This window comes from Malaclemys terrapin, chromosome 11, assembly GCF_027887155.1.
Source record: "Malaclemys terrapin pileata isolate rMalTer1 chromosome 11, rMalTer1.hap1, whole genome shotgun sequence".
NCBI lineage: Eukaryota > Metazoa > Chordata > Testudines > Emydidae > Malaclemys > Malaclemys terrapin.
The window spans coordinates 50,220,692-50,244,842 of NC_071515.1; the positions used below are offsets into that span (position 1 = coordinate 50,220,692).

At 39.6% G+C, this 24,151-nt stretch overlaps 1 protein-coding gene across 5 annotated transcripts in view; it reads right to left on the bottom strand.

The window, feature by feature from the left end:
• The window catches only part of GPD2 (glycerol-3-phosphate dehydrogenase 2), a 119,634-nt gene that overhangs the window by 34,977 nt on the left and 60,506 nt on the right, over positions 1 to 24,151 (bottom strand). For all 5 annotated transcript variants that reach the window (XM_054044110.1, XM_054044107.1, XM_054044106.1 and 2 more), the window contains one exon: positions 622 to 786. In XM_054044110.1, the coding sequence (XP_053900085.1) occupies positions 622 to 786 (165 nt within the window). The remainder of the gene's footprint in view (positions 1 to 621; positions 787 to 24,151) is intronic.

Here is a 24,151-nt window from a genome sequence, read left to right on the forward strand (position 1 = left end):
ACAAAACAAGGAATGATACCCATAAAAGAGCCTTTACAAATATAAATGAGCATGCTGGACTTTTCCCCCCACCTTTATTTCGTTAAGAACTGTATTTAAGAACAGATCATTGAAAAACTGGTGCCATTTGTGTCTCAAACCTTGAATTTGGTAAAAGGTATTATTGCTATGTGGAACACAGCATTTTACAATGTCAGCTTTGCTTGACAGAAGGCTTTGAATGTAAAAGCCTAGTCTACCCTGCCAAAGCATAAGGATTTGGACGGAAACCTGACAGAAGTTAAAGATGATTGACATTAATGACATGACACTGCACTTTGGAAATACCCCATCTTTGCTATTTCCAAATCTAAGATGTCCCCATCCTTTTTTTTTTTTTTTTTTTAACTATAAATTCTGTGTTTCTTTAATGAACACATTTCTATTAATCAAAAACTGATAAAACTGAATAATTTCCCCAGTAGATTTTATCCAGTGAATGATGGGCTGCAGAACGCGAATATTTCTCTCCCTACACTGAAATGTGGCTTAAGTTAGAGGCCCATAACCAATAAAAGTTATTAGGTAAAGTTAGGCACGACTCTATAAATATCTCCTAGAATTAAATTGCAATCCTCATACCTGTAAGAACATCCCTGCATCGTGCGCCACAGACACGTTCCTTCCCGCTCTTTGGATCTGTCTTCTTCAGCAAGTGCACCACTTCAGTGTAATTGGCTGTGGCAGCACCATACCTGGCAGCAGTGAGGGCGATGGCAAGGTTCATTCGTGCATCGTTGTGTTGTCCTGCAGCAGGGGACAGAATCAAAGGAAGGACATGAGTCACCTCAAGCCACTGACTTGTGGTATGGAAGTGTGTCAGAACCGATCTGTCACATCTGTCCCTGTCACATTGAATATACATGATGGCTGGTCAGGTCTAACAAGAATTATTTAAAGATACATTGTCTCTTCTAGGTCAGAGCATTAACCTGCTATTTTAACAGTAGAAAATGCAACTTTGTTTAGCACATGGGCATTTATAACATCCAAGATTATTGTCCAAGTAATGATTTCTATGTGATACGTGTTATGAAACAAAATTAGCATTCATTCATCTCAAACTTAGGTACAGACAAGTCATTTTTTGAAAGGCATCTTGTAATTCTGGTACTGCAGCAATACAGCCTCTTCAGAATGTTTACTCTTGACAGCCCCACCGGTATTAATTAACAATTTCTATTAGCACATGTACTACATGACATTCAAAAAACAAGAAATGATCTTTCAGAGATTCCTGCACTAAGCCATCAGTTTTCTATAAACAGACATTTATTTTAGGTACTTTTCCAGTTCAAAACTAATAATGTTCAGCATAAAAAGCATCAAAAAAAGAAGCAGGCAGACCAAGATTAAATTAATGAATGGCTTTTAACATATATCATTAAAGATTTATTACAGAAAATCCCTTGTTAAAAAGAAGCAAAAAAAAGAGAGTGAGGGGGCACTGAGGGGAAGATGATTAATTACTTTAAAATAGTGGCATCACCTGAGACTTTTTTCTATTTATTATTGCCACTGAAGTTAAAATCCTGGATGTTCGCTAGGAAGAATTACTCTACATTGCAGGGGCAGGCTCTGTGTGCCCGGAATAATTAATTTACAAAGGGCTAGACTTATAGAGGTATGGTTCATTCCCACATGTTGGGATCGGTTCCCTCAAAATAATACTGATAAAGGGATGAATTTGTAATGGATATTGTTGTTGATTTATGTTGCCAGCACACCAAACATTTAGTATAAATGGTTTATGTAAAGTTCGGTCCTTCTGACTCTGTCTGTGCAATTCTGAGCAACCTTGCAAGTCATCTGTTCCAAGCTAAAAGGGCAAAGTTATAAAGATAGGATCAATGGCTTTGAGGCCTCTGCTTCCCCACCCCCAAACTTCTCAGACTAACACAGCTGAAACGATGCAGTGCAATCAACTATTTTTTTTTAAACAAATGTTATGCCAAGTGTGTGAACTCTAAAAGGGTAAAATGACAAAGATTAAAAAAAAAAAAAAAAAAAAAACTCAAAGAACTCAAAACCAAAATAATGCCCAAGGAGCCATATGCTTAAGACCCGCTAAACAATTGAACACATCAGGAGATGTTATGGGCTCTCTATCACTGAAGATACTCAAAGCTAGACAACTATCTATCAGAGATGGGGGAGGAATAATTAAACCATACCACAATGCAGGGGGATAGTGAGATGGTCCACTGGAGACTAATGCAACCTCCACTCTAGTGACATCCATAAGATTGAGGGAATGCTCCATAACTCAGATTGGACTTCTGAGCCGTAAACAGTCTCTGTGGGATTAACTGCCTCCTGCCTTGCAGCAATTGTTTCAACGCTATGCCAGTAAGATAGCAGGAGGAAAGTTATTTAAAAGGTGATTGCGTGGCAAAGGCTTTCAACTCTTCTGGAGACATCCCACTTTACTCTGGTGTTTTGTTCTGGAGGCCACAAATCAGTCTTGATTCATTCAGGCCTCTCCAAACAGAAAATATGAAGGGCCTTCTAGACTGCCTGAGACCTAGAAGGTTGTAGATCTTGACTCTGCAGGAGGCACTTATTCAGCAGAAAGGTCAGCTTGTAACAGAAACCAATAAAAAAAAAAAAAAAAAAACACAGCACAGCAAATAAAAGCTGCAGAGCCTACCAGGGTACAGAGCATGCATGCAAATAGACTATGCCGTGCTTTATACAGTGATATTATCAATCTACAGACTTGCAGGGAAGGCACCAGGCCTGAAGCCAATTCTCCTGACCAGATTTGAGCAGTATAAGAAATGGGCTCAACAGCTCCTCTTTGATGATCAAAGGATGGCTGTTCATTTTTAAAGTCTTGTACAGGTAGCACCACCGCTGGACCCTGATCAGTATGATTTCTAATTATTTGATTAGAGGAAAGTGGAGGAGCTAGTTCTTCAAATTCTCTTTAGTCACGTTCTTGGTCTTCCCTGGGAAAAACCCTTCCGCCAGTCACTGATGTACCTTCCCATCAATAATATGGCAATAGAAGCTAGTGCTTGGGATGAACTGCTTTTCCCTGGATGATCCCAGGCGTGGACTTGACAGTAATTGAAAAGCACAATTTAAGGCTGTGACTAGTGTTAAATTTGTTTCATCGGGATTTTTTTTTAAATCTTGAAAGTCAACTTTTTCCACTGGATTTCAGTCCTTTTTGATTGCCTAAGTACAGTAACCCCACTCAGTGGGAGGAATACTGCAGAAGCAGGTGTAGTTTCTAAAACTGAACAAAACACATTCAAGCAACAAAGCACCTTAATTGCGTACTATATAAACTATACCCAAAGCCTAAACGATGCCAAGCATCTTCTCAGAACCTACAAGTCCCACTGACCTTGATAGGTGGTACCGGTGCAAGAGTTGGGCAGGTACTCAGCAAGTCCCAGGATCTGGCCCACTATATACAATAACCTGAAGGCTACACTAAGTCTGAGTTTCTCACCCTTCACTCTCATAAGCAAGGGGTTTGCTAAAATAACTTTCATTCTCAGCTATCTTTTTCTGACGAAAACTACTTTGACTAGATAAAGAATGTGTTTACAAGGAATTCAACAGGGCTGGAAATACATTGCTGCTGCACTGAGCTATGTATTTATATATACACACTGTATCCACAATGTATTGAATATGCTTTACACCAATCTACAATGCCTGATTCTTGCTCAGTTGCTAGGCATATATAATAGTTAGGGGAAAAAATTCAAACTGCCTAGTTAATATCTCACCATTAACACAAGACACTTTTTTCAACTGGTAGGAAATTTACTGTTCAAAAGGAAGTTCTAATAGCAATGGCTTGAACTAGGCAAGGTGCATGTAAGGCTAAACTTCTCTGACCCACATCAGAATTTGTATACTGGGGGCCAGATAAGACACTGGTCTGACTCCACTGACTAACAGGTCTACACCAGGGACAAATTTGCACCAGGAATCCAGCAGGTTAGTACATTAATAGGAGCTCTATGACTTGGTAGTGTCACTTTGGCAGAGGGCTTGAATTTCTTGTATTCTTTTCAATGTCATTTCAATCCTTCCTCCAAATCTAGCTTAGCATTCTGGGTTCAAACAAATTCAAAATCTCACAGCAAAACTTACTCAAAATTGCCAAATTTTGCCGTGTTTCATACTGAAATCGTATTACACTGAATTTGGCATGATTTCAAAGCAAAAACTTCTTTCTGGATGGTTTGCAGTCAGTGTTTAGCTACTATAGTGAAAAGAGCTATAGCAATGCCTAGATAGACAGGTAGGCAGGCAGGCAGGCAATCAATATTCATGAGCCTGTTGAGTGAACTGGGCACCTGGTTTTGAAAATAAAACCATGTAAGGCAAATTTTATACACAGAAACCTGAACTGTAAGCATCTTATTTCTACAGCTCTACAGATGAACACTGAGCACTATAAAGACAAATACAAGAAGACAGGGCTCCTGCCCCAAAGAGCTTACAGCCATCTCTAGCATATGTCACACCATGCCACATCTGTCCCCATTTTTTTTCTTATAGAAACAGGTGGGATTATTGAATTGAATGCTTTAGGGTGCACAGGGCAGGTAGTGTCCAACAGCTAAATATATTTACTAAAAAAAATGAAGTTTCATATCAGATTTAAAGAGTTATTATCTACCACATTTTGTAATGTAAAGATTTGTGGACAAATCAGCACATTTAGGACCAAATTTATTGGGAGGAAAAAGCAATTTTGCTTTTTTTAAAATGCGTTGTACTGATTTGCTTTATTAAGCCTTGAGCTTCTGATCTGGGTGAACCTGCTGTATTGTACTGGAGTGAATAATTATTTTTTATTATTAAAAATAAAACATACAATTAAAATACAGGCTTGGTATGTGACCAGCATCAATGATTCAAAGCAGTCTCTCTCTTTTCCTTATCCCTTTCATTAACACAAGCCTTTTGTTCCTGTGATGTTCTTTTTATCTGTTCGAATTTCTCCATTAAGCTATTTACTAGCTGAATAATTTAGCAATCAATGGTGAGCTCTGCTTTTTGGTACAGATCTTGAAATGTCCAGATTTGAAACATTTGAGTAAACAGGGTTTTCATATACTTAGGGATTTTTTAAATTACATCATCTGTAGCGTACATTTACATTAAGTAATTCTGAGAGCCGTGATAGAGTCCAGTGGAATTTTTATACTCATATGGCTGAACTGTCAAAAAAATCAGCTTTACTGAATTTATTGAAATTACACTGCAATTATATTAAAACCCCATGCTTCATAGGCACTGCCTTTTCTTGATTTCCAGAAGAAAAAGCTTCATGTGTTTTGTTTTCTATACAGACCTACTCTGTACAGGGCATAGTAACAGTTCTTGTGCTCACTATAGCATCATTCACTAGGGCAAAGTACATTTTGTGAAATAAAGAGGAGCTGCCAGACAGAAAGGGTTTGTGTTTAGGGTTTTTTCTGTTTAAAGCCAAGGATTGGTAATTATATTATTTCAGAAAGAACATTATCTGTTTTTACATTTTTATGATCCCCGTTACTGTAAGTCAAATGATGGTGCAATATAAGGACCTGTTTAAGTTGCACAACACTGCTTAGTTGTATGTTTTAACATATAAACTTTATTAATGATATAATTTAATCTTTGCGGATTAGAAATTCTCTTTCCTTATATCTTTGAAAATCAGCTGTTTTGCTTCCATCAATCTTCAGCTAAATACTGATCTCTCCATCTAAGTTTGATAGCTCTTCCAACCTCAAGATAATAGCTTCCATGTTTAATTTGCTCTAGAGATGACATGCAGTGCTTTTTGACACATATACAATTGCCATATCAAGAGGATGCCTGGGAAATACAAGAATAGCTCTGTGACAAATAGCAAGACATTCATAAACACGTGGTTATTCCTAGATTATTTACTTGGGACAGTTTTTGTGCAAAGCCATTGGTTTTGACATGAGTCACCATGTTAAAGAAAGCACAAAGCCTAGAGTTTTAAATACAGTTTGAGTTGTACCGTACAAAGCTAAGGCGAACCGTAACATCAACTTCCTTTGCTTTCAGGGATAACCCACATTAAATCCTGAATATCTTTCAGTTTATCATAACATTTGGGAGACTATTTAAAAATAATAGTATAGACCCATCACCGTAATTTAGTGTGTTCGTTCAAATAAGGAACTGAGTCAGCTGCCTAAGAACTCACAACAGCTAACCTATGGGCAGTGAAGTGGGAATTTATTACTATGGCATTTGCCCTTAATAGATGTCCACTAGCACCGTGCCCTGTAATGGTTATTATTTCATTAGTCCTGTTGCTTCCTATGGCCACTATTTTGGAAGTATTCATTGTTTTGGGTATCAAACGTCAGCAAAAATCTGACCTGCTTCAGAAGAGATTTGAATGACACCCACGTAAGAAGTACTTGCGACAAACAACGGTGGGTCAATCTGGCAAACATTGTAAGTTTTCTTTCCAATCTTCTCTCTATGCTTTCACCCAGAAGGATGATAACAGGAAAAGCCAACATCTTTTAATCAATTTGGTTTCTAATTGCTCTCACCAAAAAGTCCAGCATCCTATTAGGTACAGTTTCAGTGGAGTATATGGCTTGCTTATCACAAAGTAATCGATCAGTGGTATCCCACCTTGTCTCTCTAATACCCTAGGACTCACACGACTACAATTACAACTGCATCTCAATGGTATGGCAATTTAGGTCACATGTTATGGGTCGGTCTTTCAAAACACTCAGCATTGGTCTATCTTTGCTCCAATGAGAGCAATAAAGCTAACACTGATTTTTGAAAATTCCTACCCTAAACACTCATATTGGGGTGCCTGGGAAGTTATTTTGTAGCCGTCAATCAACAAATTATTTTAAAATTAACAATGCCACTTGATCTGTAATGGCCTTTCTGTCGTTTGGACAAATGCAGTTTTCATTCCCTTAGCATGTACTGTTATTATTCTCCACGACTCTGTTGATCTTTGAGTATGTGCCATTCCCAGGAAAAAAAAGTTCTCCCATGAAGTATCCACAACATACATGTAGTTTCATTTTCATCTGCACTAAGCTTCAGCCAGTAGGAATTTCTGTGTAGAAATTTCTGGTTTGAACGCTAGAGGAGTTAAGATTGCCAGGAATAGTGCTCTCAGCACAGAACACACTAGAGCTGTCAAAGTCAGTCATTTGTTCTGATATCTGCTGCTTTTGTTCTGACCTGTTTCAGACCATGGAAAGAAACCCTGTTTAGCTAATAGTGGGATAAGTTTCTTTTTTAAAAGGTTTAACAAAATATTCTATTCTGGGCAAATGTCATACTAGTCCATTACCACAGGCTACTTCAGGAGAGCAGTAAAGTACTCATTTTAATTATACACATTTTTCAAAGAACAAGGCCTGTGAGTAAATAATCCCTCTTTTATAGCCCAATAGGATAATTTAGTTTGGTAGGACAAATTGAAAGTTTCTGAGGGGCAAAAATATGAAAGTGTACCATAGTAAAAAGCTCTCCCAACAAATTAACTGAGCTTGCTCTTTAAAAGCAATGGCCCTTCCATGAATTGAAGAAATACTCTGTCCATATACCATTGGGGTGCGCACAGTAGACAGACAGATGGCGCACACAGAAAAGAAGAGTTCTGCCTCTATATCAGTGTCTCCCCTCCCTCCATGAATGCTCGATAGGGGTCGAGGTCCACAGAGTTTGGAATGTAGGATGAGCTAGAGCAACGTTTCTCAAATGCGGCCACGACAGCCTCCAGAGCAGTGATGGGAGGGGCAAAGCATCAGCCCATCCCCTTCCCTCCTTGTTGCTCCTGGATGCGCCACACAGCACCGCCTCTGAAGAGATGTGGGGTACAACGCTGCAGGAGCAAGTTGAGTTTTTGACCCATCTTGGGGGAAAGGGATTTGGACAGCAGGCTCAAGCAGCGGGACTTCAGGAGCCTGGCCATGCGGCCCCAGGCTCCAACCATGGGGCAGTGAGTACTAACCCCGCCTCTCACAGCTCCAGCCATGCGACCCTGGCCTCCAGCTGTGGGACTTCAGCCTCTGGCCCCTGGTTCCAGCTGCATGGCAGCAGGCGCTAGCCCCCGGCTCCAGACCCGAGCTCAGGCTGCGCAGTGGCAAGCGCTGGCCTGTTACCGATGACTCCCAGTCCCAGCTGCACGGCAGCGAGCTCCAACCATGGGATAGCAGGTGCTGACCCCCGTCTCTGGAGCTTAAGTCAGCCTCTGTCCCCCCCTTCCAGCCATAGGTGGTGGGCGCTGGCCCCAGGCTCCAGCCACGCAGCCCCAGTGCCTAGCACTGATCCTCTGCCCCAGTTGCACAGCAGCAGGTGCCAACCCACAGCTCTGTTCCCAGGCTCACAGTGGCGGGAGCTGGACTCAGGTGCTGACCTCTGGCCCTGGCCGTGAAGCAGCGAGTGCTGACTCCAGTCACGGCGCCGGGCATGGATTCCTGGCTCTAGCCACACAGCCCCAGGCTCTGGCCATGCAACAGTAGGTCTCATCACCAATCCCCATTGCCCCTGGCCCCCTCTGCCTCCCATGACCCTGTATGTGTGTATGTATACACACACACAGACCCTGCTGCCTTCCTGACCTCGCATCCATCCCCCTCATTGCCTCTGGCCCCTGCTGCCTCCCCCAGCCCCACATCCAACCCACCATTGCCTCTGGCCTCTGCTGCCTCCCCCTTCAGCTCCTCCATGCAGGGCTTAATTGGTCTTGGGGCTTGCTGAGAAAAGTGGTATTAACAAACACGCAAGTATCACTTTTCGCAGCAGACTTACTTGCTATCTGTGAAAAGTGATACTTGTATGTTTGTTAATATCACTTTTCATAGCCTCCCAGGTAGCTACTAAGTGCGCTGTGATAGTCACAAATATACCTCCCGAAGGGGGAGGCAGCATTATTTTTTTATTACTGAGTCTGCAAAAAAACCTGACAAATATAAATTACAATGACTTGGATGTGTATCTGTGCATATTTAATTGTTTTTCCTAATGGTAATTAAGTATTTTAGGAAAAAGTGTCGGTGAGAGTTGGTAGCTGCACTCTGAGGTCACCAAAAATTTTGTTGGCAGAATCCCTGAGCTAGAGTCTGCATGGGAAAGCAGCCCCTCCTCATACATTCCTCCCCCCAGTGCTGGAGAATATCCATAGCTAATTTAATGCTACTTCAAGCAACACTCACTATGGGTCTGTGCCTTTGACCCCAAGATGTTATAGAGCTACGAAATAACTACATAGGTGGGACAGAAAGCAGCATGCATAGGCCAACCCTTCAGAGGGCCAGGGATTCCCTTTCCTATGGCCCAAAGGAGCTATGGAATTGGGTTCAATGTCTCATCCTTCCTATCCGCTCTCGCATTATGGGAAACTCAGTACGGTCAACCTCCCACCAATCCCAATATCTGAGCAATTCTGCAGAAGGTTACCATTTGGGCCCAATATAATCTTAAACTTTCGCCAAAAAAAGTTGTTGACTCCTCCTCACCCCAGTCCCCGCCCCCGAGACAGGAAAATACTTCACTCCATCACCACACTGTGGGTATGTCTACACTTGGAACTGCAGACATGATTCCCAGATCACCCAGACATGCTCTCATCAAGCTATGGTACTAAAATAGTGTAGCTAGGCTAGCATGGGCAGCAGAGAGCAGCGGCATGGGCTAGCGGTGCTGAGTACAAACTCACCTGAACCTCACGAGTACATACTGCCACTAGCACAAGTACATGTCCTTGAGCTTGAAATCATGCCCCTAGCTCCAAGAGCAGACTTAGCACCATTCACCCACCAAAAGCTGCTTGTGCAATCATGCAGATGAAGTCTTTTGCCAACATACTCACTAGCTGGCTTTTGCCATCAGGATTGGTTCTAGCTGCAAGAGGCAGTTATTCGAGCAAAGAGGCAACTAAACTCAGGGTGGAGCTGAAGAAACTGAGTGGGGAGTACCAAAAATGGAAATCATAAAAGGGTAATTTTTAGGTCTTCTTGTTGATTCTTTACCATTAGACCAAGGAAAACTATAGTCCATTACAAGCCATTTACCTGAGAGCTATCACACTTGGAATCCTGCGTCACTCTGAGCCTAGGAAGGACCATATCTTGACAATGCTCTCCCTCTCTCTCTCTGCATGATTTTTATAAAAGTTGGTGGCACAGCTGCATATGCAAAATGCATGTGTAACTGTGTATCTAATTTACATGAACACTTAACAGAATTGCATACAAACTCTGGAGAATTGAGCACACAAATGACATATGGTTGGTCACCAGCATGCACAGTTACATGATTTCCATATGCAATTGTGGTCATGGTCATCCATCTTTAAACAAAAAAGATTGGGTCAACCTGTGGAATTCCTTTGCCCATAAGGTCACTGTGACTGCATTTACAACTTTATTCCCTATGGCTACTTCACCCCCTCCTAGCCTCTTGCCAGACTCCTCATTCCAGGGCAAGATCCCAGGATTTACTCTCCCCCTGGCCTTCCTCCGTGTTCCTGACTCTTTCCCTCCTCTTAGGGACTGCAGACTCCTTCCCCTGAAGCTTTTTTGCTCTCAGTTTCCTGGCTTTGTAGTGCTGTCCCAGCCTCTCTCCAGCTGGGCTTCGCCCTCAGTTAATCCCGGCCCTCCATCTAGCAGGTGATGCCAAGTGACTTAATTGCATTAACCCTATCACGGCTGGTGGGGGACGCCCACCCCATCACAGAGGGATATAATATACATCTTTTGCAATAGAAGAAAGAATTCTTTAGACCTCAAAGAATTCAGGTAAAGAGATAAACAGTTTTTAATCACTATCCCGTAGAAAGTGTTAGGAAAGGGATGAATCCTCGGTTTTGAACTTGGTCTGTTCGCGGATCCAGCTATTCTGACAAATTCGTCTTTGTATGTAACAGATTCTGAAGTTTGATAAAAATCTCAAGTTATTAAAAATGATTGTGGCTAGATGGTGGCTGCAAATTTAAATATGGCCCTGCTTCTTCTCTTTAGCTCAACCCTAGACCCCGAGAACTTGATTTCTTCCTCTCGCTACTCAGCAACCTCCACAGACATTTCAATGCCATTACTCATGGTGCCTATCAGTGTCCGAATTTTAGTTTTGCTATCTGGTAGCTAGGGAACTACTATCCACTCAAACACATACTAGATGCATCACCACCCCTATTTAATATTGCTCTGGAGAGAGCATAGCAAAAGCCACCTGGGATAATTTAAGATTTTAAATCTGCACTGTACGCTACGAGGAAAACTTAAGGAATTTAAGAAGGCCAAGTTTATTCTCATATAAGGAAAGATTAAGCGAATTAAGGAGGCTGAAACTAAGTAAATGGCTCACATGGTTAAACATGTCATAGTAAAAAATTAGGAAACAACGCAGTTAGTCAGTGATTTTTTATGCAAAGTAATAAACACATGGAATAAATAGGAAAGTAGGAAGGACCACAAAGTTTTGGATTTTTTTTTTTTTTTAAAAACACAAATCCTAAAAATATTTTTGTATCTCTAACCAGTTTTATTGTCAAGTAAAGATACTGAAGCTAAAGCAGTTGTACTATAAATAAGTTGCAACAGCCAGGCAAAAGGGAGCTAAAGCATATTATGGTAGCGTTAATTCAGAATTTCTATCTATTTAGGTACTTACAGATCTCCCAGCACGAATATCTAAAAGCTTCACAAAAGCGCAAGGAATTTATCCGCACAATGAAGGAAGGGGGTTGAGAGGAAGGAATTAGTATTATTTTTCATTGTTGGTTTATAATTCTGTTGTTTCCCACTTCTTTTGTATCAGCCTTCAGCTTGTCACAACAACCTTACTACAATGTCAGTGTAAGTAAAAGCACAGTGTTAAAATGAAACTAAACATTGTCAGTGCCAGTTTATGGAAACCATGCTAAAATGTCACAATGAAAAAATGTCACTGTAGATCTGTTGTGGTTATGCTACAGTGTCAGAAAGAAATGTGATGTCAATGCAAGTTGTTATGTATCAATGCAGTGTAGAGGTTGACTGACTGATATAGACAGTACCCGACTTTACATCTCAAGTTTGAGGCAAACTGTGCATGGTCAGTAGCTATTTTTCAAATCCTGTCTAAGTCAACTGGAGACCAGTCAACAGTTTATGAACTATTGCCCACTTCATAGGCTATAAAAGGAAATGATTTCCTGTTATGTGCCCTTGTCTAAACTAACTGGAGCTAGAGTTACGATGCAACAGTATAAAAAGAGACAGATACTATGTCAGAAATAAACAGCAGATGTAAAGTCACTCTTCATGAGACAGGAGTGACCACATCACTCACTAGTGACCTGTGGCTGGTCCACACTAACCCCCCACTTCGAACAAAGATATGCAACTTCAGCTACGTGAATAATGTAGCTGAAGTCGAAGTATCTTAGTTCGAACTTACCGCGGGTCCACACGCGGCAGGCAGGCTCCCCCGTCGACGCCGCGTACTCCTCTCGCAGAGCAGGAGTACCGGCGTCGACGGCGAGCATTTCCGGGATCGATCCCAGAAGATCGATTGCTTACCGCCGGATCCGGAGGTAAGTATAAATGTAAACATATAGTAGTCACTAAGTAAATAATAGGGGTACCCCTATCACTAGTATAGAAAAGTAAAAATCCCTCAGTGGAGCTGTTGCACATTTGTTTGCTGTCTGTACAGAGCACCAATTGTCAGACCAGCTAGTTGCTTATTTATACATTTAAATACAAACTGCAAAGCGCTGAGTGCCCTCAACTCTCAATGGCAGTCAGTGAAGTCAATGAGGATTGAAAATGCCCAATACTCACAGGTTCTGCCTGTCACTGACATAAAAATAATCACCAGAGTAGGATCAAACATTCGCTGTTTAAGTCTACAGTATCCACATCACTTGATAAAGAAAGAACATCTTAGCAAATAAAGTAGGGCTGTCCAACAATTTTTAAAATTGCAATTAATTGCAAGATTAAAAAATAGTCATGATTAATCGCAGTTTTAATCACACTGTAAAACAATAGAAGAATACCAATTTAAATTCAGCATGTCCTCTGGAATGGTGGTTGAAGCATGAAGGGGCAGACAAATGTTTAGCATCTCTGGCACGTAAAAACCTTACAATGCCAACTACAACAGTGCCATGAACACCTGTTCTCAATTTCAGGTGACACTAGGTAAGAAGCATGCAGCATTATCTCCCATATATGTAAACAAACTTGTTTGTCTTAGCAATTGGCTGAACAAGAAGTAGGACTGAGTGGACTTGTAGGCTCTAAAAATTTACACTGCACTCAAAAAACAGTTATATAAAAAAATAATTCTACATTTGTAAGTTGCACTTTCATAATAAAGAGACTGCACTTCAGTACTTGTATGAGGAACTGAAAAATACTATTTTTGTTTATTTTACAGTGCAAATGTTTGTAATAAAAATATTATAAAATGAGTACTGTACACTGTATTCTGTGTTGTAACTGAAATCAATATATTTGAAAATGTATAAAATTTTTGGAAAAAATTTAAATAGGTATTCTATTATTAACAGTGCAATTAAAACTGCACTTAATCGTGACTATATTTTTAATCTAGTTAATTTGTTTTGCATTAATCGCTTGAGTTAACTGCAGTTAATTGACAAACCTAAAATAAACGTATCTTGATGAATGCCCTAGAAGCTTGTCAAAAATAGAATTCTAGGTGCACAGGTCTTCAACTGGAAAAGTCCTGTTCACCCCTGCCAACCGAGACAGGGAACTCAGCCAATTTTAACTGCTGTGACTGGGATTTTGTATACCACATTCCTGTCCTTCCGAGGAACCCTTGATTCTCAATCCACTCGCTTCTACCATCACTGCTGGTGCTAAATTCACTCTTTGGATGTGAGCCTGCCACAACCCCATTTATTAGCATGATATGTGTATCGGGGGGAGGGGGGGAGGGTTACAGAGGGGCAGAGGAAAGGGCACAAAGAATGTTGGTCAGAAAATGTATTAACAGACACTGAACTCTACTTTTATTTGAAATTAGAGTAAACATTAACTGTCTTGATTCTGTATGGTACCATGTGCCATTAAATCCACTGGAGTCCGAGTCAAGACTGCTCAGCACCTTAAAGGAGTAGGCCCAAAGAGACAGCCACTTGATACAAGAAAAGCCAATGAATACTTAACACTAGTTCCATGTATGTATGGGAATGTGCCATTATCCATTTTAATTGATGCAAATGGCATGTTTTAGGCCCCGATCCTGCAAGTTGCAGTGTATAGACAGACTCCTGCACCTCAGTTTGCATTACTATCAACCTAGAAGGCAGCTGGCAGTGTAATCAAGTAGGTAACTGGCCTTCATTTTATTCATTTTTATTAAAAAGTAAATACCCAAACAGCTTTAAAATTTCAGAGACAAAAACACAGTATGGTGGGAAAAGGCATAATGGATTTTCCCCAGCCATATATGTTATCATATCTACAGTATGGAACAATGTACATATTAACTAATGGCCTACCATTAAGTTCACATAAAATATACACATATAAATTACAACAAAATTACATGCTTCACTGGAGTCTTTCCTCTAAAAGCCATGACACGCTGGGGAATACTAAGATGTTTGTGGCGTAATGTGCAAATAATGTCATTTCGCTTGAGAATAATCTTATATCTTTTAGGTAACATGAGATGTGAAAAATTAATCCCCATTCACTTCTTGTTAAGAGAGACAAAAATCATCCCTTGGTTATAGGAATGTTTTTAAAAAAATAAAAGCATAGAATTCGCTAGAATATTCATCATTTCCAATCTTAAAATCACAGCATACAAATAGATGAATCCAGCAAGTCAGAGAGCAAAGCCAATTTAATCTGTGGCTCCCCTGAGGTAAATGTAGTTCACAGTCCTGCCCCCACCCCAACCTCAGCCATAATCCCTGGTTCCTGGAGGTAAAAAAGCACTGAAGTGAGGAAAATTCTGCAGCAGGATATAATGATCCAAAATGACAGGGACAATAATGACAATGAATTTCATGTCTCCCAGTCATGAGCTGGGGATGCTTGACTGGGCTGACTTATACAATTAAATTGTTACAGGTACAGCAGGAGATGCAGTTATCAGCTGCATGCTTTTGGGAACGATGCCTGCAGCAAAAGAAGTGCTATGGAATGCACAGTCTCTTTTGTTGTGAACAAACTATTACTCCTGTAGGTATGCTTATATAGTTGTACCCTTTGACAGAGGAAAAACTGGGTTAAAGACACAAGTCATTTTAGGGTATTGATTTTTATCCATTTTGAAAGTAAAAACTGTTTGATGGATAAAATACCATCTGATTCAAAGGGGTTTGTGCTAAAACTACTACAAGTAAACAGAACCTACAGATTTCATTAATTTAAGAAATAAGAAGGATCGTTCATAATACCAAGGCTTATGATTCCTCTGTCTCTCCCACTACTACTTACACCAAATCAGAGTATTAAGAACTCTTAAATAAAAGAGAAAATTGAGATTGAAACTACAGAAACAGCCAAGTCAATGCTTATATTTCATTTCCTATATATTCCACAAGAGGCATCCAATCATGCCTTTACAATCCTCCTCACAGCAAATAACTGGTTTTCTTTCTGAGGTCTCTCATATAATACCCGTAAGATTTTCTTTTAAATAAAATCACTCAAAACATGTTCTGCATGTCCTAGCTGCTTTTAAATACCCATAATGGTTTGCTAGCAGTTCCTGTGGGGCTGAGCATTAGAAGCTACTTTCACAGTCTTCCATTTTCAAGTTAAAACTCAACTAACATGAAGATGTGTAGCAATAGACTTCATCTACATAAAACCTTTCTAGTGACAAATTGTCACACCATTTTAATTTTCAAGGGAGAGAAAAATTTAGAATAAGGATTTAAATTCTTACAACCGTCCATGCCTAAATTTGGACAATGCCCCTATTACATATGCTAATATTCTCAAAATATTAATTTGAGAAATATGAACTATAAGGCTGTAACATTTCCTAATTCAGCACATACTCTAATACAAGGAAAAAGAGCTATAGGAGATTAAAAAGAAAAAGCATTTATTCAGTTTTTGAGAGCTTAATGAATGCTCTACTCCTTTGCATTGATTGTTTTTTTAATTTAATGGGAAGAATTTCTCATGAGGTTTACAGTAAACAAGGAATGCTCAGTCCTCACCGGAAGAGCCGCCTTTCCACCTTTCTTTGAACAACCTTCTTGTTCCAAAGATTTAGAATTTTAGTTAACATACTTCGGAAAAAAAAATATGCATCAAAATTCTGGAGAATGCAAAATTATGAAATGAAGAGCCTTTCCTGGGATCTAACTGAACTGGAGATTTTGCAAAGCAAAGTGAAAATGTGAATTTCATTAGACAATCATACATTTTTTCATGTGGCAAAAAAAAAAAAAAAACAATCAAGAAAATACTGTATGAGGTGATGCAAAAGATTCTACAGTTCTACTTTCTGTCTTTAAGGTATATAAATATATTCCAATAAGAAATGGTAATTAACACAGCTATTCCATTGTAAATTCATGACTTACTAAAGAACCTAGAAATAAGTTTCCTTATACACTTAAAAGTTCATCTTTGAAGGGAGAATATGTACATACTCAAGAAACTCTATAGCACCCAGAGAGATGAAAAAATGCATCTTAAAAGAGAACTCTGCCACTTCGAATTAGCCAGCATTTTCTGTGCATGTTTAAAATTGTAGTATTCTTGACTGTTAAATCTCTGCTTTAAAATGTTTCCTATTTTTCTAGCCCACAACATAATGTACATATAATTCAAATGAAGATTAATTCTTCCATTAAAAATGCTTTAAAATAATTCTCTCTATGATCTTGAGCTCTCAGCTTTTGCATCTCCATAGTGCCTCTTTTCCAATTTTCCTTGAGCTACATAAATGAAACTGACAGATCACTGCTCAGATAGCAGCCACATTCTTCCCCCAAAATGTTGCCTTTTTGCTATTCAGGAGTATCCGAATACCAACAAATGCTAAATGAAGTCTGACATGTACCCCTAAGAAACAAACTTGTAAGTTGTGGCTTCAAAGGAAACCTTGAATAAATAGGACACATTGTGTACACCCAGGCTAACATCCAACATATGCTATAGTTTCCTGATGCTGAGACAGAGCAAGAATAGCCCCTGGTAAAGTCTGTGATTTGCTATTGCTGGTACTTCCAACATTTATAATGTACCATCCATTTTTGCCTGTATAAACAATTTTAAAATGTAATTAAGAGGGCTGAAGCAACAACATTTCAGAAAGTTATAGAGTAGGATATATTCATGATTGTTTGATAAGTTACTCGTTAGATCAGCAATTAAAAAAAAAAAAAAAAAAAGGAATAGCACTGCTGATCCCCTTCTGATAAAAGCCAAATACCAATGCAAAAAAAGTAAATAACTGTGTAAATGGTTTTATCAAGTCAGGGTACATCTACACTACCGGGGGGAGTCGATTTAAGATACGCAAATTCAGCTACGTGAATAGCGTAGCTGAATTCGACGTATTGCAGCCGACTTACCCCGTTGTGAGGATGGCGGCAAAATCGACTTCTGGGGCTTTTTGTCGGCGGCGCTTACTACCACCTCCGCTGGTGGAGTTAGAGCGCCGATTCGGGGATCGATTGTCGCGTCCCATTGGGACGCGATAAATCGATCCCCGAGAGGTTGATTTCTACCCGCCGATTCAGGCGGGTAGTATAGACCTAGCCTCAGAAAATAATCTACGCAGTGGGTATATTAAAAGTGTTCTTTTGTGGGATTTGGGTCAACACTCCAACTCTAGGGGGAGACCTCTGCTATTAAGCACTACTCACTGCAGCCAGTAGGTGCGACTAAGGGTATAGATGCAAAAAAATCTGACAGAGGGGAAGAGAAAAATGCAAGAAACATTATGAAACTGAATTTAATTATTAACATAAAACTACTTACGACACTCCTTTCTATAAAAACTCTCCACCCCAAAACCTATTTTGAGCTTAAGTGTTAATGCCATTATCTAATGCTAAGTTCCTTAAAGGTGAGCTGCAAAGGGTTCATGCCATCATTTCGCTTCTTTAAGATGTATAAAGAACTGAAAGGTTGTGTGTGTTGCTTGTTTGCCTCCCCCTCCCCCCAAGACTCAGGGCTTGTCTAGGTTAGGATGCAAGAAGTATTTTCAAAAATGCATTAGCTAACACGTTTTAAAACTAGTATCGACAGAGTACAAGTTAGCTGGTCAAGATGAACTGTAGGGCAGAGCCTAGGGCTCACCTCAGTCAGCTAACAAGTGTTAAAATATAACTTGCCCTATCTACACTTGGAGTGAAATCCTGGCCCCACTGAAAACTAGGAGAGCTTTCCCACAACATCAGTAGGGCCAGGATTGCACCTTACATTTTTAAAGCATAAGTTAATGTGTTTGTTAACACTTAAAAGAAAACATTTTCTTGAAATCCAGACATACCCTCTGAGAGTTCAAGTGTGTAATATGAGCTTTCAGAATTCTTAACTGAAGGGATGAGATAAAGAATCTTTAAAAGCCAGCTTTTTTCCTTCCAACTGTTCATAGGCAATGGAATTAAAAATGGAAACAGCTTTAAATGGTCTGAATAGAAAGAGTGTCATTGTCAATCAGGTTTCACTTGCTCAGTACATATGCAAGATCTCTAGGTATACTAGATTTCCAGTTGTCCAGGGAAATCAGGATAGGCCAGACCTGAATTTCTAACATAAAAAACATGCAGAAAAAAGTTGAAAACATTTCTGGCCCTTTAACGCAACTTAAAGAAGCAAGAAAGGGTACAAATCAAATGTTGCTCTTTGAATGGGAAGGCATCAGGCCTATCAGTAAAGTATCACGCAGTAACTGATTTTGTGCTGTATCTTGACAAGAAAAAAATAAGAATTTTCCACCAAAAACTGTATTAACTCTTTCTGTTCTTTACTTTGGCATCAAATAGCAATGAATCTAAAGTAGCATTTGTGCAAGAAAACCTTAAATTAGCCTTTGTGAGTGTCTTGTAAATGCATCTCTATCGCAATAGGTAAGGATTATTTAAAATTGTTCTGGTTATCATTTTGCCATAAAATACCAAACTGCTTAGTCATAACTAAGCTTTAAATAGATTACAAATAGGTTTCCAGTTAATTACAGTCTTTAAGAATATTATTTTTAAGTAATATTTATTAATATAAAAATTAGAGATTGCTCTATTTTTTTAAACACCTAGCAGCAGAGTATCTCAACATATTTTAAAGCAGCAAAATGGTTATTAAGAATGAATTAAAACTAACCAATTAGTTTTTCAAGCTGAAAGTTGCTGTCGCGCTTTTAATAATTTTTACAGCAGCTCTCGCTACAGATCATCCAAAGAAACTTTCAAAAATCTATTTGTCAACATAAAACTTAAGCCTGCAGGCTACTGGGATTTTTTTTTTTTTAATTCTTTTAATAATTTTCTTTTAAAAGGGAAAAAAATGCAGATGTCAGTCTTTAGTCCCAACAGGATATTTTGTTTTTTCAATGTTGATTGGATGGGGCCATTAAACTAAATCTTTGTAAAGTTTATTATTAAAAACCAAGTAGACTAAGTGCAGATGTATATGCAAAAGTAGGAAAGTACTGTACCATCAAGAGAAAACTAAGTATCCATTGTTAAAATCCATATCATGACAACATTTCAAGTAGACAGGTTAATTTTTGCTATTAGGCTTTGGGGACTTAGGCCTTGATACTACAATTAGATCCATGGAAGGCTCTGCTGGGGTGAATCTCATTGCAGGTTCAGGGCCCTAGTTAGTTAAGACAATAACAGTCCTGAATTCAACACCACAAGAAAATGCACACTATCAACTGCCACAACCTTTATTTTAGCAAACAATGAATCGAGGGTAATGTTAACCATTTGTACTGTTTTTAAAAATCCATATGACTTTCAGTCATTCTGAATTACTATAGTGAAAAATAAAATCCAAGTATCCTATGTAAAACAGAAGGGTTATATTTTAAAGAGACTAGACTGAACCTTTGCTCAACGTCCTAAGTATGGAACGGCTCATAACTGTGCCCCCTCCCCCCCCCCTCCGCCCTCAGCAGGACTATCTTAAAAAAAAAAAAAGTTCTTAAAATCAGATAATGGTAAAACAAAAATTCAATTTCTCTCCTTTCCACAGTTTTGTATTACTCCTGATTATGAAGAGATATATACATACTAGCTGGTCCCACTCAAGAGGGACAAGCTCTAATTATCCTTATGCTAGTTATTTTTCCCACAATATGCCTCCTAAATGCTCTCTGTACCCAATGTATTTCAATTGAGTTAGGAGATATATCCCTATTTTTCCTCTTCAAATGTCCCTATTGATAAGTGTTGACTAGTTTAATTCGAAAAAAGGGGAAAAAACCTTTGTAGTCAAATGTTGTGTGATGAACTTTCAGGCTGCTGGATGGAAGAAATAAACTATCTTCAGGTAAAAAAAAATTAATTACAGATCCACCACAATTGGCAAATAAGTATTCAGGATATTTCTTCTGAGTGTGATATTTCCATCCCTGCAAGGGATGTGTAGTTTCTTCATGACTGCTCTGCATACATCTTGATATCATGAGACTGCCAGGCTACCCATGAGGGTTAAGAAAATCTTTCCATAAAGCACTCTTACCACTAACAGAAAAAGAATGGTCTCAATTTATATAATCACCCAATAAAATCTACAACGAAAGAACATTAAGTGTCTGATGCAAAGCAAGGAAATTCATAGATAAGACTGTCCTTTAACATGTAGGCACGACAGGGTGCACCTAGAAAGTAGTTAAGTGGACACCCTGCTGTGTCTAGATGTTGAAGTACAATTCGAGCTGTGAATTTCCTGGCTTTTAAGATTTGTGGATGACTCACAACAGTCTTTTCAATGTAATTTTTGCTGGGCGTGATTTTTTACAAAAATTTGAATACTGTTTGGTTTACATGAAACTTAATGTACATGTAACTACATATCATGCTAGACAAAGATGCAGCCCAGAATGCCTTGAAGACACATTCAAGTAAAGTTAGGATCTGCTGAGATGTAGAGGTTTCAGCAAAACTCAAGGCACCCTTAAACAACAAAAAAAGCTAGCATTCTGGAATCTAGGTAATTCCTAGGCAGTTAAAGCCAAGGAAATTACTAATTTCTAGGAGGTTTATTAATTTTACTATGGAACTTCCTTACTTAGCTGTGAAGTTTGGCAAGTGAAAGAAACCTTCTGTTAAGGAGTTCTTTACTTGGGAGTTCTGCATCTCCATGATAGCCATTTTCAGTGGCTGAGGAGATGACCAAAGCCACTATAAAGTTGGCAATATGAAGATCTGGTGGAGCATGGGCTTTCTGTTTCATGTGGTGACAGATGTAGAGATACAGGACTCGTACGTGAAATGGAGAGATCATGCTCCCAAAGAAAGCACCTTCACAAAGTCTAATTTCAAGTAGTGGACAATTTGGTACATCCTGGCTGCCTTCACTTGGAACCAGAATCCTATTTTTCTTGCTATAAAAAACCTTTTTCCTCTATGAAGTAGATTGGCTTCAGACCTGTCTGTCAGCATTTCTATGGACAGATTCATGCGTAGAGGGAACAAATGCAATCTCTTCTCCGGAAAAGTTTAAGCCAGCACCAGTTTCTGAGGTGCCAAAAGCACTATGGGTCTTTGTACTATGACCTGCATGCTGGACTCATACACCTCATCATTCATTAAATCAAGTGAGGAGGTTAGAGTCCTTTTTCATCAAAATTCTTAATACCCTGCTGCTGAAGATTAATTTAGACAAAATGGGGATGATGAAAGTGAAGTGAGGAATGCCCTTGAAAGCATAGAAGAGGTGGTTCCTGCCCCCGCAGTGGAGGGAGTTTGTCCAAGATTGTCTCAGGCTAGGGGTACTTTTGGAACCCTGACCACCTATGGATTCTCAGATGACAGTATCTTCATATTAGTAAGGCCACTGACAGTTGCATGAGTCTCATACACATACTACTCTAGATGAAATTACTATAAAGTGGGTGCTCAACTGGTTGAAAGACCATAGAGTAGTTACCAGTCGTTCGTGGTCACACGGGGGGGCATATCCAGAGGGCCCTGCAAGGGTCAGGTCTGCGTCCAGTTCTATTCAATATTTTCATTAATGCTGTGGTGCCTAAACTTTTCCTGTCATGCCCCCCCCCCCGCCCGGTAATGTAATCTGTCTATTACTCCATTACTGCACAATTTGCTCAGCAGAGGAGCTGGAGGGACACTCCCTCCCTGCCCCCCACTGCACAACTCGCCCCCCAAAATGTTCCTACCGTTTGGGGACCACTGCATTAATGACTTGGATAAGAGTGGAGAGTAGCTTATAAAATTTGTAGATGACACCAAGCTGAGAGGGGTTGCAAGAACTTTGGAGGGTAGGATTAGAATTCAAAACAATCTTTACAAGTTAGAGAATTGTTCTAAATTCAACAAGATGAAATTCACTAAAGAAAAATTCAAAGCACTTCACTTAGGAAGCTAAAAATCAAATGCACAACTACAAAATGGGGAATAGCTGTTTAGATGGCAGTACTGAAGAAAAGGCCCTGAGGGGGATAGCAGAACACAAATTGAATACGAGTCAGTGTGATGCAGTAGTGAAAAAGGCTAATATCATTCTGGGGAATAACAGGAAGGTGGTATGTAAGACACAGGAAGTAGCTGTTCCACTCTACTCCACACTGGTGAGGCCTCAGCTGAAGTACTACACCTCTACCCTGATATAACACGACCCGATATAACATGTATTCGGATATAACATAGTAAAGCAGTGCTCCGGGGGCCAGGGCTGCGCACTGCGGCGGATCAAAGCAAGTTCGATATAACGCGGTTTCACCTATAACACGGTAAGATTTTTTGGCTCCTGAGGACAGCGTTATATCGAGGTAGAGGTGTATGTCCAATTCTGGGCACCACACTTTAGGAAGGATGTTGGACAAGTTGTAGAGAATCCAGGGGAGAGCAACCAAAATGATAAAAGGTTTAGAAAAGCTGACCTATGAGGAAAGGTTAAAAAACCTGAGCATGTTTAGTCTTGCGAAAAAGACTACTACAGAGGGATGTAAAAACAGTCTTCAACTATGTTAAGGGCTATTACAAAGAGGACAGTGATCAATTGTTCTCAATGTTCACTGAAGGCAGGACAAGAACTAATGGACTTAATCTGCAGGAAAGGAGATTTAGGTTATATATTAGGGAAAAACTTTCCAACTATAAAGATAGTTAAGCACTGACATAGGCTTCCAAAAGAGTTTGTTGAATCCCCATCGCTAGACATTTTTAACAGGTTAAATAAACTCCTATTAGGGATGGTCTAGGTTTATTTGGTCCTGCCTCAGCACAGCAGGGATTTGGAGGGAGCTGGACTTGAGGACTTCACGGTCCCTTCCATCTCTACATTTTTATAATTAACAATAAGTACGTACATTTTTCATTCATTGGTTGGTAAAGCAATAGAGACAACACCTTTTGGACTTGTACCTCTCCAAAATTATCTTTGCCTTTGGAACTTTGACTTGGTTATTGCAATGAATTATGTAAGTGGCTTGAAGACCACCAAGCAGCTACAACTTATGCATAATGAAGCTGTCCTCCTGCATAGCAGAGTCAGCCAAAAAGCAATACATCACAACACTTCCTCCTGGGAAATGCAACTCATGGTGATGACTGATCCATAAAACTCTACATGGCTTCACTTGGCTACCTTGGAGGCTGCTCTGGTAATACACAGGAAGAGAGGAAGCTGGATAGTCAAGCCAGGGGGGCTGATAGAAGAATGTATTTAGGGTACTTGGCTTAGGAATTCCCTTCTCTTACTAGTCTGACAGGTCTTAAAGGTTGTTTATGTTCATGCAGGTCTTAAAAGGTTGTTTACATCCTTTTCCTGGGCCTTTCCTGAATACAGTTAGCAGGTGACTTTTTGGGTGCAGCGTAGAAGGCGTTTTGTTTTTTAAACTTGGGGCTAGATTGTGCAACCCTGACTCATATTGATGAGGACTTACTCATTTGAGTAATCCTACTGAAATCAGTGAGATTACTTGCATGAATACAAACTCCACA